Genomic DNA, 17,001 nt, shown 5'->3' on the forward strand with positions numbered 1-17,001 from the left:
CACAGGACGCGAATATAAGAAGTGATGTTGTTTTTAAGGGGTCGAATGGCAGGAGGGTGGGTGAGGGGGTAGGATGGAAGGTGGGTGAAGGTGTAGGGTGGCAGGTGGGTGGGAGAGGGGGCAGGTGGCAGGTCAATGGATGAAGGGATATTATGGCAAGTGGGTGACTGAGCCACCCACACGGTGGCAGGTGGGTGAGTGAGGGGGTCGGGTGGAAGGTGGGGTGGGTAAGGGAATAGGATGGCAGGTGGGTGGTGAAGGGGGACGGTGGCAGTTGTATGGGTGAGGGGCTATAGGACATGATGATGTTTACGTGTGGGCCAAAGGAGGTATGATGGTTACACAGCTGTTTATGACGTTTACGCAAAGAGTATGGGAACTGATGATGTTTACACAGGTGGGTAAAAGAGGTGATGATTTACAGGTTGGGGTATAAGAGATCATGGGGCAGTAGAGTGGGCTTTGATGTGATGATATTTACACCAAGGGCCATAGAGATGATGATGTTCACATGGGGGGTGGGGGGTGTTGTATTGGAGGTGATGGTTTTAACTCACTAACAGAATAGTTACTCAGGAAAAGTTAGAGGAATTAAAACTAGTTGTAACTCCTGGGCAGTTACTACTGACACCCAAATCCCCCGCTCCCATTCATCGACCTGGGTGGCTTATTTTTTTGGCTGGCGCAGGTGGCCTCTTTCTGTGCCACAAACATTCTTTGCTGGACCATTTCAGGGTCAACCACATCCTGGTGTATTGGGAGTCATATGTATGTTGGCAAATTTTTTAAAAATGGCAAATGGGATTTTAACCCATGCCCCCCCAGACCATTAGCCTGCACTTCTGGAGTACTAGTCCAGTGACAATACTACTATGCCACTGCTCCCCCTGTTTAATTCAGTGGGGGTGGGGGTGGGGGTGTGTTGGCAAGGGTGGACAGGGGGTTACAGAGAGTATTGTTTACAAGGGGAGGGTACAGGAGGTGTTGCTGTTTACATGGGGGAGGGAGGGTATAGGAGGTGATGATATTTACAAGGGGAGGGTGAAGGAGGTGAGGATGTTTACAAGGGGAGGGTATAGGAGGTGATGATGTTTACAAGGGGAGGGTATAGGAGGTGAGGATGTTTACAAGGGGAGGGTATAGGAGGTGATGATATTTACAAGGGGAGGGTATAGGAGGTGATGATATTTACAAGGGGAGGGTATAGGAGGTGATGATGTTTACAAGGGGAGGGTAAAGGAGGTGAGGATGTTTACAAGGGGAGGGTATAGGAGGTGATGATGTTTACAAGGGGAGGGTATAGGAGGTGAGGATGTTTACAAGGGGATGGTGAAGGAGGTGAGGATGTTTACAAGGGGAGGGTGAAGGAGGTGATGATATTTACAAGGGGAGGGTAAAGGAGGTGAGGATGTTTACAAGGGGAGGGTAAAGGAGGTGAGGATGTTTACAAGGGGAGGGTGAAGGAGGTGAGGATGTTTACAAGGGGAGGGTAAAGGAGGTGATGATGTTTACAAGGGGAGGGTATAGGAGGTGATGATGTTTACAAGGGGAGGGTGAAGGAGGTGAGGATATTTACAAGGGGAGGGTATAGGAGGTGATGATGTTTACAAGGGGAGGGTGAAGGAGGTGAGGATGTTTACAAGGGGAGGGTATAGGAGGTGATGATGTTTACAAGGGGAGGGTGAAGGAGGTGAGGATGTTTACAAGGGGAGGGTGAAGGAGGTGATGATGTTTACAAGGGGAGGGTGAAGGAGGTGAGGATGTTTACAAGGGGAGGGTATAGGAGGTGATGATGTTTACAAGGGGAGGGTGAAGGAGGTGAGGATGTTTACAAGGGGAGGGTATGGTAGGTAATGATGTTTACATGGGAGGGGGGGAGAGAGGGTATAGGAGGTGATGATGTTTACAGGGGGAGGGTATAGGAGGTGATGATGTTTACATGGGGGAGGGGGAGAGAGGGTATAGGAGGTGATGATGTTTACAGGGGGAGGGTATAGGAGGTGATGATGTTCGTTATGAGCGTGGGATAAAGATGTTTGCACAGGGGAGGTATGGGATATAACGACGTGCAACGCCGATGGGATGATGAACTTCCCGGACGCGGAGTTATGATGATGCGGAGACATATTGACACAAGGAGCAGCGTGCGCGGCCACGAGGTGACGCAGGAGAAATCGCGCGCGAGCACAGGGTGACGCAGAGGCAGTTGTTCCGTGAGCGAGGCCGTGCTGCCTAGGAGTCGCCATTGACTCCGAGTCAGAATCTCCGGGTACAGTGAGCCGTTCGGTTCGGTGAGTCTCGCTGCCAGCCGGGAGATGGGAGTTAAGGTTTTGGGGGGACCGTCGAGGGTGTCAAAGGCCCCCTGGGTTGGGGCGATCGCATCGAGGCCCGGTCTCACCGCTGCTTAAACTAAGAGTGGGCCTGGGTCCGGGCCCGGGCCCGGGCCCAGCGTCTCCATCATTACCGCTCCGTGTGGTGGAGCAAGGGAGAGGAAATTGAGGGGCCTGGGACTGGAGTTGGAGCTGGCCTTCAGTCTCAGGTCGGCCTGGGCCTGGTCAAGTTCCCTGTCGCTGAACATAATGTTACCGGTCCTGCCATCAGTTTTGTCAATCAGTGAGAACGGCTGCAGTTCCAGTCGGCTTGAGTCCGGATTTGGAAGCAACGCTGCTGTTTGCTGTGGTAACCCAGTTGTGGTAATATTTCCAGATTTTCCAGGATTATTGCACATTACAGTTCCGTGCAAACGGGAAAATACTCTTGTCGCCATCACTAACTGCTTCTAATTTACAGCTTTATTCTGTACAAGTTTCCAAAATCATTTCAGAGTTTTTCTCGGAGAAGCTGAGTATTTTCGCCATCTTGTGTAATGTCCCCGGCACAGACCTGAGGGATTCACCGAATCAAATTACACCCAGCCTTGCATTTCCATAATGCAATCTCGTTTAAGTCAAAGCCCCCTTAGTTGATGAGTCTCTTGCATAATAAATATTTAAGAAAAGGCAAAATGTGGTTTGTGGCACGCATGTCCAATCTTATCAAAGTACAGTACATGGTATCAAGCACACCAGCTACATTACCGTTAAATTATGGAATTGGAAGAAAAATGTTGCCACAAAATGGTGGGCATTACAATGAAATGCCTATCTGCTGTATATACCCAAAAATCAGTTATGTGATTATAATTTCTCATTCAGGAATTCGGATGGGAAACTAACAACAAGAGTAACATTTTACTTGTGGTTGCACATCAACGAAACATTGAGATTGAATAACTTAAATTTTCGGATAATTTGCCCATCATGATCTTTTAAACCACAAAGCATTGTGTAAAAACACGATAGAAGGATTGTGACATAAGTGAAGGGGTAATAATTAGCTTGGGTGGACAAGTTAGCATAATCTTATGAGAGTATGCAGGAGCAAAGTTCGATTTGTAAATTGTTACATGGAGATGCGAAGTGCTATTTTGTTTTCTAGAATAGTACCAAGGAATATATTTTTAAATAAACTAATTTCCATCACAGGTAAGTAACTATAGATTTCTTCTGTACTGGTACTAGTTTAGGATTTATTTTGGGAATTCTACTGTTAATCTTTCATAGAATCCTGTTTAGCAGCAGCTCCCTCAAAGGATCTCTTTTGGTTTTTGGAATTATGTCTAATTGTTAGCTCTTGCCCATTTTCTACACTCCTGAAGACATTTATTTCTTGCTGGGGTATGATATTATGATGCCAGGGTCATCACCCCTGTCCTCATGTCAGCATTCACTGTCCCTCAATTTGAGGGTAATGTCTACTCAACGTTGAGAGTTTCTGCATGGGTCTTCATGTGACTGCACAGGCTAATTCTCAACGCACAGATCTTTGGGTGCATAGGGCAGCATGTCCCATGAGGTAGTGAGATCCAGAGTACAAAACTTGCTTCCTTTTCTTTCCTTCTCTGCTGCTGCTTTGTCTCATCATTAAGACATTGTGACTCAAAGCATGATGCTGGTTGATGGACAAGTTACCGTCATTTTGAACGATTGTTAGCAGACTCCTTTGAGTCATTAATATCAATGCTGTCACACTTCAAGGAGAGCTTCACAGTGTCTTTGAAGCATTTTCTTTGTCGTCCTTGGAACGTTGACCATTTGAGAGTTGAGAAAACAGAACCTGTCTGGGAAGACTGTTTCTGGGCAAGCAGACACTGTGTCCAGTCCATCGGAGTTGATTTTGCGGAGTTTTGCCTGAATGATTGTGGAGCTGGCTTCAGGAAGGGTGCTAGCGCCTGCTCAGTCCTCCCATTGCATCCTGAGGATGCGGCAGAGGCATTGCCGATGGAATTCCTCTAGTGCTGATACACAGTCCAGATCTCATTGCAGTGTGGTGTTGACAATTGTTTTGTACATTAGGACTTTTAGTGACTTGCAGAGGTGTTTGTCGTTTATCTGCCGTAGTCTGTAGAAGGCTGAGATAGTGCAGCTGATTCAAGGTTGGATCTCCAGTCAATGGTGACCTTTTTGAGAAAGGTGGCTGCCAAGGTGTGGGAAGTGCTCCAGAGTCTTTCAATGTATATTGGAGATAGAATATTTGGCTGACCAGGTGTGGGTTGATATATGAATTTTCTTTTGGTATCATTCAAAGTCAGGTTTAGAGTGGCTTGCAAGTCTGGTGCAGAGTGGGCAATGACACTGCAGTTGTTCGCAAACTGTAAATCATGTATCGGAACATAAGAAGTAGGAGCAGGAGTAGGCCATTCAACCCATCGAGCCTGCTCTGCCATTCATTTAGATCATGGCTGAAGACCTACCTCAACTCCATTTTCCCGCACTATCCCCATATCCTTTGATACCTTGATTATCTAGAAATCTATCAATCTCTGGCTTGAACATACTCAATGAGCCTCCGTAGCCCCCTGGGCTAGAGAATTCCAAAGAACTATCACTCTCTAGATGAAGAAGTTCCAGCTCATCTAGGCCGAAAACTGTTGTTCTGATATTGTGTTTCCTGGTTCTGGAACACCACCCCTCCCAGTGGAAACATCCTTCCTGCATCTACTTTGTTGAGCCCTTTAAGAATTGTTTGTGTTTCAATGAGATTATCTCTCATTCTTAACTCTAGGGAATACAGGCTCAATCTCTCCTCATAGGACAGTCTTGTCACCCCAGGAATCAGTCTGTTTTGTACTCTCTCTATAGCAAGTATATCCTTCCTTAGGTAAGGAGACCCAAAATAGTATGTATTACTCCAAGTGCGGTCTCACCAAGACACTACGTGATTGCAACAAGACCTCTTCTGTGTTCAAATCCTCTTGCAATAAAGGCTGATGCACCATTTGCCTTCCTAGTTGCTTGCTGCATCTGCATGCTAGCTTTCAGTGACTCTTGAACAAGGGCACCCAGGTCCCTTTGGGCACCAATACTTCCTAATCTCTCACTTATTTAATAAATACTCCGCATTTCTGTTTTTCCTACCAAAATGGATAACTTCATATTTTTCCACATTATATTCCATCTGCCATGTTCTTGCCCACTCACTTAGCCTGTCTAAATCCCCTTGGAACCCCTTTGCATCCTCCTCACAACTCACATTCACACCTAGTTTTGTGTTATTAGCAAACTTAGAAATATTGCATTTGGTCCTCACATTCAAATCATTGGTAGAGATTGTGAATAGCTGGGACCCAAGCACTGATTTTTGTGGTACTCCACTGGTCATGGCCTGCCAACCTAAGAATAACCATTTATTCCTACTGTTTTCTGTCCATTAACCAATTCTCAATACATGCCAGTGTATTAAACTACAGTGCTCTAATTTTTTTTTACAAACCTCTTGTGTGGGATCTTGTCAAAAGCCTTCTGAAAATCCACTGAAAACCCCTTCTCCATTCTGCTAGATACATCCTCAAAAAACTCTCAACAGGTTTGTGAAACACTATTTCGCTTTCATAAATCCATGTTGACTCTGCCCGATCAAAATCATTTTTTTCCTAAGTGTTCAGTTATCACATCCTTTATAATAGATTCCAGCATTTTTCCGACTACTGATGTCAAGCTAACAGACCTGTAGTTCCCCATTTCCTCTTTCCCTCCTTTCTTAAACAGTGGGTTACATTTGCTACCTTCCAATTTGCAAGAACCATTCCAGAATCTATAGAATTTTGGAAGATGACCGCCAATGCATTCACTATCTCTAGAGTCACCTCTTCAGCACTCTGGGATGTAGATCGTTAGGTCCAGGGGATTTATCAATTTTCAGTCCCATTGTTTTACTAATAATTTCTTTCAGCTCCTCATTTCTGCTAGTCCTCTGGTATTTCTGGAAGGTATTTTGTATACATTAGAAGCTTTTACAGTCCGTTTTTATGTTTCTTGCTAGTTTACTGTCATTCTGTTTTCTCTTTCTTCATCAGTTTCTTGGTCCACCTTTGCTGAATACTAAAAAGCTCCCAATCCTGAGGCTTACTACTTTTTTGGCAACTTTATTAGCTTCTCCCTTTGATCTAAATACAAGCTTTAACTTCTCTTAGCAATGGTTGGATCACTTTTCCTGTTGGGTGTTTGTACCTCAAAGGAATGTATATTTGTTGTAAACAATGCATTGATCCTTTAAATGATAGCCATTGCCTGTCTACAGTATTACCTTTTAATGTAGTTTCCTAATTTACCACAGCCAACTTGCCCCTCATACCTTCGTAGTTTCTTTTAAGATTTAAGACCCTAGTTTTGGATTGAACCATATTACTGTCAAACTTAGTGTAAAAATCTATCATCATATCACTAAAGGCTCCTTTACAATGAGATTATTAATTAGCCCTTTCTCATTGCACAGTATTGGATCTAAAATACCATCTAAATTTATTCCATCTATCCTATTCATACCCCATCTAAAATATCCCAGCTGTGAAGAAGAGTCATACGGACTCGAAACGTTAACTTTTTTTTTCTCCAAAGATGCTGTTAGACCTGCTGAGTTTTTCCAGCATCTTCTGTTTTTGTTTCAGATTTCCAGCATCTGCAGTATTTTGCTTTTATCCCATTCCTTAGTTTGTTGCTCAACAAACTGTTCTAGAAAACCATCTCTTATTCCAGGAAATTATGCTACAAGCATTGGTGCTAATTTGGTTTACCCAGTCTATGTAGATTGAAGCTAATAATGATGATTATTTTTGTACCTCTAATTTCCTGATTTGTACCATACCCAACATAACCACTACTATTTGGTGGCCTGTGAATAACTCCCACCAATGTTTGCTTCCCATTGCTGTTTCTTAGCTGCACCCAAACTGATTCTACATCACTGATGATTTTATGATTTTTATCCTTTATTAAGTGCTACCCCACCTTCTTTTCCCTTTTGCCTATCCTTCCTAAAATGTTGAATACCCTTGAACATTCAGTTCCCAGTCTTGATCACCTTGCAGCCACGTCTCTGTAATTGCAATTAGATTATACCCATTTACTTCTATTTGTGCTGTCAATTCATCTGCCTTGATGCAAATTTTGCATACATTCAGATAGAGTGCCTTTAATTTTGCCATTTTAACATTTTTTGTGTTTTGACCCAATTTCTTGCAGGCCTTTGTTTCCTCTGCCTTCCAATTTCCCTTCTACTTTTCTTCCTACCATTACCAGCTTTGTTTCTGTCCTATTTAAATTCCCTCCCTGGTTCCTATTCCCCTTCCAAACTAGTTTAAACCCTCCCAACAGCACGAGCAAATTTCCTGGCGAGGATATTGGTTCTGGTCCTGCTAAGGTGTAACCTGTCCATCTTGTACAGGTCCTACCTGTCCCAGAACGAGTCCCAGTGCCTCAGAAATCTAAAGCTCTCCTTCCTACACCACCTCTTCAGCCACATGTTCATTTGCTCTATCTTCCTATTTCTGTACTCACTAGCACATAGCACTGGTAGATTACTACCTTTTGAAGCCCTGCTTTTTGATCTCTTTCCTAGCTCTCTAAAATGTACTTTCAAGACCTCATCCCTCTTTCTAGCTCTGTCGCTGGTACCGAAGTGGACTCCAATCTCTGGCTGTTCAACAACACCCCTCAATAACAATGCCCTGCAGCTGCTCAGTGACAGCCTTGGCCCTGGCACCAGGGAGGCAACATACCAAGCTGGAGTCAGGTCTGTGGTTGCAGAAACACCTGTTTTCCCTAACTATTGAATCCTTTACTACTATTGCTTCTTCCTCTCCTGTGCACCTGAGATACCCCTGGTGCCATGGACTTGGCCTTCGCTATATTCTCCTGAGAAACCGCTGTCCTCACCAGTATCCAAAATGGAAAACCGGTTAGTGATCAAGATGGACTCGGGGGACTCTTGGAATACTTGGCTGGTGATCCTAGACTGTCTGGTGGTCACCCATTTGCTCTGCCTCTGCTCTCTTAACCTGTGGTGTGACCACCTCCCTAAACATGCTAGCCACGTAGTTCTCAGCTTTGCGGATGCACCACAGTGACTGCAGCTGTTGCTAAGGTTCCAGAACCCGGAGCCCAAGTTTCTGGAGCTGGAGGCATCCTCTGCACATGTGGTTGTTGAAGCCATGACTTTCCACAGGCACCAGGATGGGCATTTCATGCAGCAGAGCTGCCCTACCATGCCTTAACTAAACTTAGACTATAAACCTAGACCCTACTGCTCCTATTATGTTTACTAGTAATCAAGCTTTACTACTGCTCATAAAATCTTACAGTTGCTACTAAGTTACCCTAGTTTTGAAAGATGAATGATTAAAATACTCTCCAATCATTTATCTGTTTCCTTGTGATGTCATACTTTGAATTTTTCTCAGAATACGGCCGGTCCACAGACTGAGCCCCCTAGCTATTTTAAACAGGTCCGTCGCTTTTCACGCTCTTTTACTCCAAGTTAAGGTAGCTACTTAAGTGAACAGCACCTCCTCCCTCGCTGCACCGGGTTCCCTTGCTTGCACTCTGTGACTAGCTGCTGTCTTCATGTTTGATGTCTATGGTGGTCAGTTTAGTTTTGGCATGGAGGCAACTTAGGTTGACGGGTTTTCCATCTAGGCAGCATGTAATACTCACACCAGAGGGCAGTTTATCTTTAAGGTGAATAGCCCCTGTCAGGTAGATTGTATGGGGGCTATCGGACAGCCTTGCTTATCATTGGTCCATATTTTGATGGCATCTTATTTCAGATCTCCCATTCAAGGCAGTTGCAGTTATATCTTCATGAAACAGTTGCAGGATTGTGATGAAGTTTCTTGGACATCCAGATCTTTGGAGCACAATCCGCTAGTGAGTCAAATGGTTTGGTCATGTTGACGAATGCAATGAAGGGTTCCAAGTGGTGTTCTCGACAATTTTCTTGGATTTGTTTAGCAACAAAGACCATGTTGGATATTCCTCTGGAAGGTCTAAAGCCACTCTGTCTCTGGGAGGATTTCCTCAGCCACAGCAAATAGGCCATTCAGGAGAATGTGTTAGGATTTTCCCTGCTATGGACAAGAGGGGAATACTTTGATAGTCTCTGCAGCTTGATTTATCTCCCTTCTTGAAGATTGTGACAATTGTAACATTCCTGAAGTTGGGGAGGGGTGTTTGTTTTTTTCTTCAAAGTCCATAGGATTGATAGCTTTGAGTCTTAATGTGAGCAAAGTTCTGCCAGCTTTGAAGTCCACAGCTGGAATACCGCTAAGACTGCAGGCTTTGTTGATTTTCTTTCATTTTGCTGCTTGTTGCAGCAGTCCCATCCATGGTGGTTCACCCATGGATTCTACCACAGGGTACTGGGGAATAGTTTGGAGAGTATCGCTGTCACTGTGGGTTCATGGTTGAGTTGTTGAAAGTCTTCTTCCCAGCGTTGACACTCTGCATTGTCACTCTGAAGAAGAGAAACACCATAATGTGAGTGAAGGGGATTTTGTCCTTTTGAGGTTCGAATATAGATGGCCCTGGTGGCTTCAGAAAAGCTTTGTATGTTATGATGGTCAGCATATTGTTAGCTATCTCGGGCTTTTTCTTTCTACCGCATGCCCTTTTATTTTCTGCTTTTGTTTTTGAGCCTCGTCTAACAACATACAAATAGAATCATTAAATAACAATGATAAGAGTATTTAAAAGTTTGAGAAAGATAAAGATCATGCATAAACCTTCAGGTTGACTCAGTGGAATGAGGTGTACACCAAATGCGTTAAAGTGGGCTGAATTGTTGAGGAAAAAACCTATCAATGAACAGTGGAGGTATTCAAAGAAGCATTTTGTACAGTGCTTCCCAAACATTTTTGTGGTGTGACCACATTTAATCCCTCAGTTTTCTTGTGACCCCAGAGTGAAAATATAGGATGTACAAGAATGAGCAGGGAGGGGAGATAGGCTTTGGTTGTTGAATAACAGGGAGGCTTTAGTAGTTGGAGGGGGGAAGCTTCAACTGTTGAACAGCGAGGCAGGGGTGCTTTAGGACTTGACTGGAGAGATGGTGGGGGAACAGGAGTTAAGCATGAGGAGGGAGTTGTTGAAAAGACAGGGTTTCTACAAAAAATACATATACCTACCTTTTCACAGGTTTTTTTTTTGCAGAAACAGTTGGACCTCAGAGTAGTCATTAGGCCATACCCGTCAATAGAAAAAGAGCAAGCATTTAAAGGGGCCTTACAGCTTTCAAAAATCAGTCTGAGCTTCCACAGCAGCTATTGATGTCTTGGAGCTTGCAACCTCAAAATCTCATTTTGCAACCCTACTGGCCCACTTTTTGGGGAGCCCTTATTTAGTAGTGTCAACACATGCTTCATAAAGACCAAAATTTCATTTGTACAGTCAGGCAGTAATGATCAGCATACAGGGTGAGACTCTAGAAAGCTAAAGCAAGTGACTTGCAGAAATATCAGGAAAAACTAGTAGATTGAAACATAGAAAACAAAGACACAAAATATTAAAAGCTCGGAAGGAAAAATAGAAACAAAGCATGGGAATAATTTAGCGTTTTCTAAATGTATCAAAAGTTTTATAAATGTATCAAGTGATATGTTCCTATTAGAGGTAGGTGCAGGGGATATAGTAATATAAAACAAGGAAATAGCTGGTTTATGAAATAAACACTTTGTATCTGTGTTCACTGAAGGAAAATGGAAGGGAAGCTAACAAATCAAGGTGGAGGGGTGGCAGGGAGGTTGTAAACCTATTGGATTCAATATTAGTAACAAAATGCCAATAGGGGAAAAAATGCAACTTTGAATGAATAAATCTCCACCAATTGATGATTTCCACCCCAGGATGTTAAAGAAGTGATGAAATCACTGAAGAGTTAGTTATCTCTCAAAAGTTCTCTTGGTTTAAAATTGTGTCATTAGACTGGAAAATTGCTAATGCCATGCCTACCAATTTGATGTCACTTGTGGGGAAGCTGGTGGAACCTGTCATTGGGGGTGAAATGACTGAGCATTTGGGAAAATATGAGCTGTTCAGAGAGGCATTAATGCTTTGTTAAAGCTGAATCTTGTCTGTTGAACGTTGTTGAAATTTGAAGTGTTATGGACAGGAGGGGGGATTAATTTAAACAGCCTTGATTCCTCCTCTCACCACCTGTCCGTAAACAGAAAGGTATTTTGATTTTCCCCATTATAAGTGGTGGCGTATTTTCTCCAACCCCTGAGTTTTAGTGAGATCCATTTCTATTTACTCAACAGCAAACAGAAGATAGAGTAAACTCAGGAGGTTAGTTTATTTTGCACACACTCAAACACAGGAGGAGGGTTTGCAATGTTCCCCCGCCTCCCCTGCTTTTTGTCTTCATACTGTAAAGGGGGATAAGGAAAAGAAAGAGGTACAGGGCAAAAGACTACAGAGAAGATATTGTTTCACAAGAGTCCAGAATCAAAGTCCAATGGTGTATTCTTTCACAGAGTCGGCAGGCTGAAGACTGATGTTGATGCTACTTCTCCAGTAGAGATGACTTCCACGCTGAGCTGGGCACGCAGAGGTGAATTGGTTAAGCAGGTGATGGTACAGAAGCTCCAGTAGAAACAGTGTAGATGGGGGGGGCAGGCATTCATTCACCTGGACTGAGCCCTAGTTCTGACCTGCTGCTTGGTTGGTGGAAGATGGCAGTCTGCTTTCCTGCTCCACAAGGCAAGCTAACTGGTTCTCCTAGCTGGGGGATGGGTTGGGTTGGGTGGGGGGGGGGGGGGGTGTCATGTGATATGACTCCCACTCCTCCCCTTTGGCTTGGACAAAGGATGTATGTTTCTTATTTTAGATTCTTAAGATTGTAATGTTTCAACTATTAATAGTTTCCTCTTACAGATGGGTTGTCTCTGTTGGCTCGGACTGGCCTTAGAAATGTAACCCCACCCACCTTAAACCAATTTATATTTCTCCCTTGTTGAAACTATGCTTCAGTTCTGCTGAAGGGCCATGAGGGCTCGAAACGTTGACTGATTTCTTCTCCGCCGATGCTGCCAGACTTGCTGAGTTTTTCCAGGTAATTCTGTTTTTATTTTGTTTTAGAAATGTAAATGGCCTTTGTACAATTCCCTTGGTTTTGATCCCTGCAGTCACAGGGGTAATTAGCATCTCTGAAGAGATAATGAAGTGGCAGTTGTTCTGAATGTCAGGAAGTTCCTTTTGTTTAAGTCTTAGCCAGTCATGTCTTCAGTCATTTTAAAGCCTTTGTCCAGTTTTTTTTTAACGGATTTTATATATATGTGTATGTGTGTGTATATTATATGTGTATGTGTGTGTATATTATATGTGTATGTGTGTGTATATTATATGTGTATGTGTGTGTATATTATATGTGTATGTGTGTGTATATTATATGTGTATGTGTGTGTATATTATATGTGTATGTGTGTGTATATTATATGTGTATGTGTGTATATTATATGTGTATGTGTGTGTATATTATATGTGTATGTGTGTGTATATTATGTATGTGTGTGTATATTATGTGTGTGTGTATAGTGTATGTGTGTGTGTATAGTGTATGTGTGTGTGTATAGTGTATGTGTGTGTGTATAGTGTATGTGTGTGTGTATAGTGTATGTGTGTGTGTATAGTGTATGTGTGTGTGTATAGTGTATGTGTGTGTGTATAGTGTATGTGTGTGTGTATAGTGTATGTGTATAGTGTATGTGTGAGTGTATGTGTGTGTGTATAGTGTATGTGTGAGTGTATGTGTGTGTGTATAGTGTATGTGTGTGTGTATAGTGTATGTGTGTGTGTATAGTGTATGTGTGTGTGTATAGTGTATGTGTGTGTGTATAGTGTATGTGTGTGTGTATAGTGTATGTGTGTGTGTATAGTGTATGTGTGTGTGTATAGTGTATGTGTGTGTATAGTATTAGTGTATGTGTGTATAGTATTAGTGTATGTGTGTATAGTATTAGTGTATGTGTGTGTATAGTATTAGTGTATGTGTGTGTATAGTATTAGTGTATGTGTGTGTATAGTATTAGTGTATGTGTGTGTATAGTATTAGTGTATGTGTGTGTATAGTATTAGTGTATGTGTGTGTATAGTATTAGTGTATGTGTGTGTATAGTATTAGTGTGTATAGTATATGTGTGTGTGTGTATAGTATATGTGTGTGTGTATAGTATTAGTGTATGTGTGTGTATAGTATGTATGTGTGTGTGTATAGTATGTATGTGTGTGTGTATAGTATATGTGTATGTGTGTGTATAGTATTAGTGTATGTGTGTGTATAGTATTAGTGTGTATAGTATATGTGTGTGTGTGTATAGTATATGTGTGTGTGTATAGTATTAGTGTATGTGTGTGTATAGTATGTATGTGTGTGTATAGTATGTATGTGTGTGTGTATAGTATATGTGTATGTGTGTGTGTATAGTATATGTGTATGTGTGTGTATAGTATATGTGTATGTGTGTGTGTATAGTATATGTGTATGTGTGTGTGTATAGTATATGTGTGTGTGTGTATAGTATATGTGTGTGTGTGTATAGTATATGTGTGTGTGTGTGTATAGTATATATGTGTGTGTGTGTATAGTATATGTGTGTGTGTGTATAGTATATGTGTGTGTGTGTATAGTATATGTGTGTGTGTGTGTATAGTATATGTGTGTGTGTGTGTATAGTATATGTGTGTGTGTGTGTGTATAGTATATGTGTGTGTATAGTATATGTGTGTGTGTGTGTATAATATATGTGTGTGTATAGTATATGTGTATGTGTGTGTGTATAGTATATGTGTATGTGTGTGTGTATAGTATATGTGTATGTGTGTGTGTATAGTATATGTGTATGTGTGTGTGTATAGTATATGTGTATGTGTGTGTGTATAGTATATGTGTATGTGTGTGTGTATAGTATATGTGTATGTGTGTGTGTATAGTATATGTGTATGTGTGTGTGTATAGTATATGTGTATGTGTGTGTGTATAGTATATGTGTATGTGTGTGTGTATAGTATATGTGTGTGTGTGTGTGTATAGTATATGTGTGTGTGTGTGTATAGTATATATGTGTGTGTGTGTATAGTATATGTGTGTGTGTGTATAGTATATGTGTGTGTGTGTATAGTATATGTGTGTGTGTGTATAGTATATGTGTGTGTGTGTATGGTATATGTGTATATGTGTGTGTATAGTATATGTGTGTGTATAGTATATGTGTGTGTATAGTATATGTGTGTGTGTGTATAGTATATGTGTGTGTGTGTATAGTATATGTGTATGTGTGTGTATAGTATATGTGTATGTGTGTGTATAGTATATGTGTATGTGTGTATAGTATGTGTGTGTATAGTATATGTGTATGTGTGTGTGTGTGTAGTATATGTGTATGTGTGTGTGTGTAGTATATGTGTATGTGTGTGTAGTATATGTGTATGTGTGTGTGTAGTATATGTGTGTGTGTGTATTGTGTGATCGTGTATGTGTGTGTGTATAGTGTATGTGTGTGTGTATAGTGTATGTGTGTGTGTATAGTGTATGTGTGTGTGTATAGTGTATGTGTGTGTGTATAGTGTATGTGTGTGTGTATAGTGTATGTGTGTGTGTATAGTGTATGTGTGTGTGTATAGTGTATGTGTGTGTGTATAGTGTATGTGTGTGTGTATAGTGTATGTGTGTGTGTATAGTGTATGTGTGTGTGTATAGTGTATGTGTGTGTGTATAGTGTGTGTGTGTGTATAGTGTGTGTGTGTGTGTGTATAGTGTGTGTGTGTGTGTGTATAGTGTGTGTGTGTGTGTATAGTGTGTGTGTGTGTGTATAGTGTGTGTGTGTGTGTGTGTATAGTGTGTGTGTGTGTGTATAGTGTGTGTGTGTGTGTATAGTGTGTGTGTGTGTGTATAGTGTGTGTGTGTGTGTGTGTATAGTGTGTGTGTGTGTGTATAGTGTGTGTGTGTGTGTATAGTGTGTGTGTGTGTGTATAGTGTGTGTGTGTGTGTATAGTGTGTGTGTGTGTGTATAGTGTGTGTGTGTGTGTATAGTGTGTGTGTGTGTGTATAGTGTGTGTGTGTGTGTATAGTGTGTGTGTGTGTATAGTGTGTGTGTGTGTGTATAGTGTGTGTGTGTGTGTATAGTGTGTGTGTGTATAGTGTGTGTGTGTGTGTGTATAGTGTGTGTGTGTGTGTGTATAGTGTGTGTGTGTGTATATAGTGTGTGTGTGTGTGTATAGTGTGTGTGTGTGTATAGTGTGTGTGTGTATAGTGTATAGTGTGTGTGTGTGTGTGTGTATAGTGTATAGTGTGTGTGTGTGTGTGTGTGTATAGTGTATGTGTGTGTGTATAGTGTATGTGTGTGTGTATAGTGTATGTGTGTGTGTATAGTGTATGTGTGTGTGTATAGCGTATGTGTGTGTGTATAGCGTATGTGTGTGTGTATAGCGTATGTGTGTGTGTATAGCGTATGTGTGTGTGTAGTAAATGTGTATGTGTGTGTGTAGTATATGTGTATGTGTGTGTGTAGTATATGTGTATGTGTGTGTGTAGTATATGTGTATGTGTGTGTGTAGTATATGTGTATGTGTGTGTGTAGTATATGTGTATGTGTGTGTGTAGTATATGTGTATGTGTGTGTGTAGTATATGTGTATGTGTGTGTGTAGTATATGTGTATGTGTGTGTGTAGTATATGTGTATGTGTGTGTGTAGTATATGTGTGTGTGTGTGTGTGTGTAGTATATATGTGTGTGTGTGTGTGTAGTATATGTGTGTGTGTGTGTGTGTGTGTGTGTAGTATATGTGTGTGTGTGTGTGTAGTATATGTGTGTGTGTGTGTGTAGTATATGTGTGTGTGTGTGCGTGTGTAGTATATGTGTGTGTGTGTGCGTGTAGTATATGTGTGTGTGTGTGTGTGTGTGTGTGTGCGTGTAGTATATGTGTGTGTGTGTGTGTGTGTGTGTGTAGTATATGTGTGTGTGTGTGTGTGTGTGTAGTATATGTGTGTGTGTGTGTGTGTGTAGTATATGTGTGTGTGTGTGTGTGTGTAGTATATGTGTGTGTGTGTGTAGTATATGTGTGTGTGTGTGTATACTACACACACACACACATATACTACACACACACACACACACACACATATACTACACACACACATATACTACACACACACACATATACTACACACACACACATATACTACACACACACACATATACTACACACACACACACACACATATACTACACACACACACACATATACTACACACACACACACATGTACTACACACACACACATATACTACACACACACACACACATATACTACACACACACACACACATATACTACACACACACACACACATATACTACACACACACACACACATATACTATGTGTGTGTGTGTGTGTAGTATATGTGTGTGTGTGTGTGTAGTATATGTGTGTGTATGTGTGTAGTATATGTGTGTGTGTGTGTGTAGTATATGTGTGTGTGTGTGTGTGTAGTATATGTGTGTGTGTGTAGTATATGTGTGTGTGTGTGTGTAGTATATGTGTGTGTGTGTGTGTGTAGTATATGTGTGTGTGTGTAGTATACGTGTGTGTGTGTGTAGTATACGTGTGTGTGTGTATAGTATACGTGTGTGT

At 41.7% G+C, this 17,001-nt stretch overlaps 1 protein-coding gene across 9 annotated transcripts in view; it reads left to right on the forward strand.

Moving 5' to 3' along the window:
* Positions 1-1,638: 1,638 nt before the first annotated feature.
* rbm25b (RNA binding motif protein 25b) overlaps positions 1,639-17,001 on the forward strand; it is a 115,078-nt gene continuing 99,715 nt past the window's right edge. For 3 of the 9 annotated variants that reach the window (XM_078562896.1, XM_078562897.1, XM_078562898.1), the window contains exons 1-2: positions 2,152-2,291; positions 11,846-11,939. In XM_078562896.1, coding sequence (XP_078419022.1) covers positions 11,892-11,939 — 48 coding nt within the window. In that variant the 5' untranslated portion in view covers positions 2,152-2,291; positions 11,846-11,891. Of the gene's footprint in view, positions 2,292-11,845; positions 11,940-17,001 lie in introns of all 9 variants that reach the window. The other 6 variants (XM_078562905.1, XM_078562903.1, XM_078562900.1 and 3 more) reach the window with 6 other exon arrangements.

This window comes from Cetorhinus maximus, chromosome 18 (assembly GCF_964194155.1).
Source record: "Cetorhinus maximus chromosome 18, sCetMax3.hap1.1, whole genome shotgun sequence".
Taxonomy (NCBI): domain Eukaryota; kingdom Metazoa; phylum Chordata; class Chondrichthyes; order Lamniformes; family Cetorhinidae; genus Cetorhinus; species Cetorhinus maximus.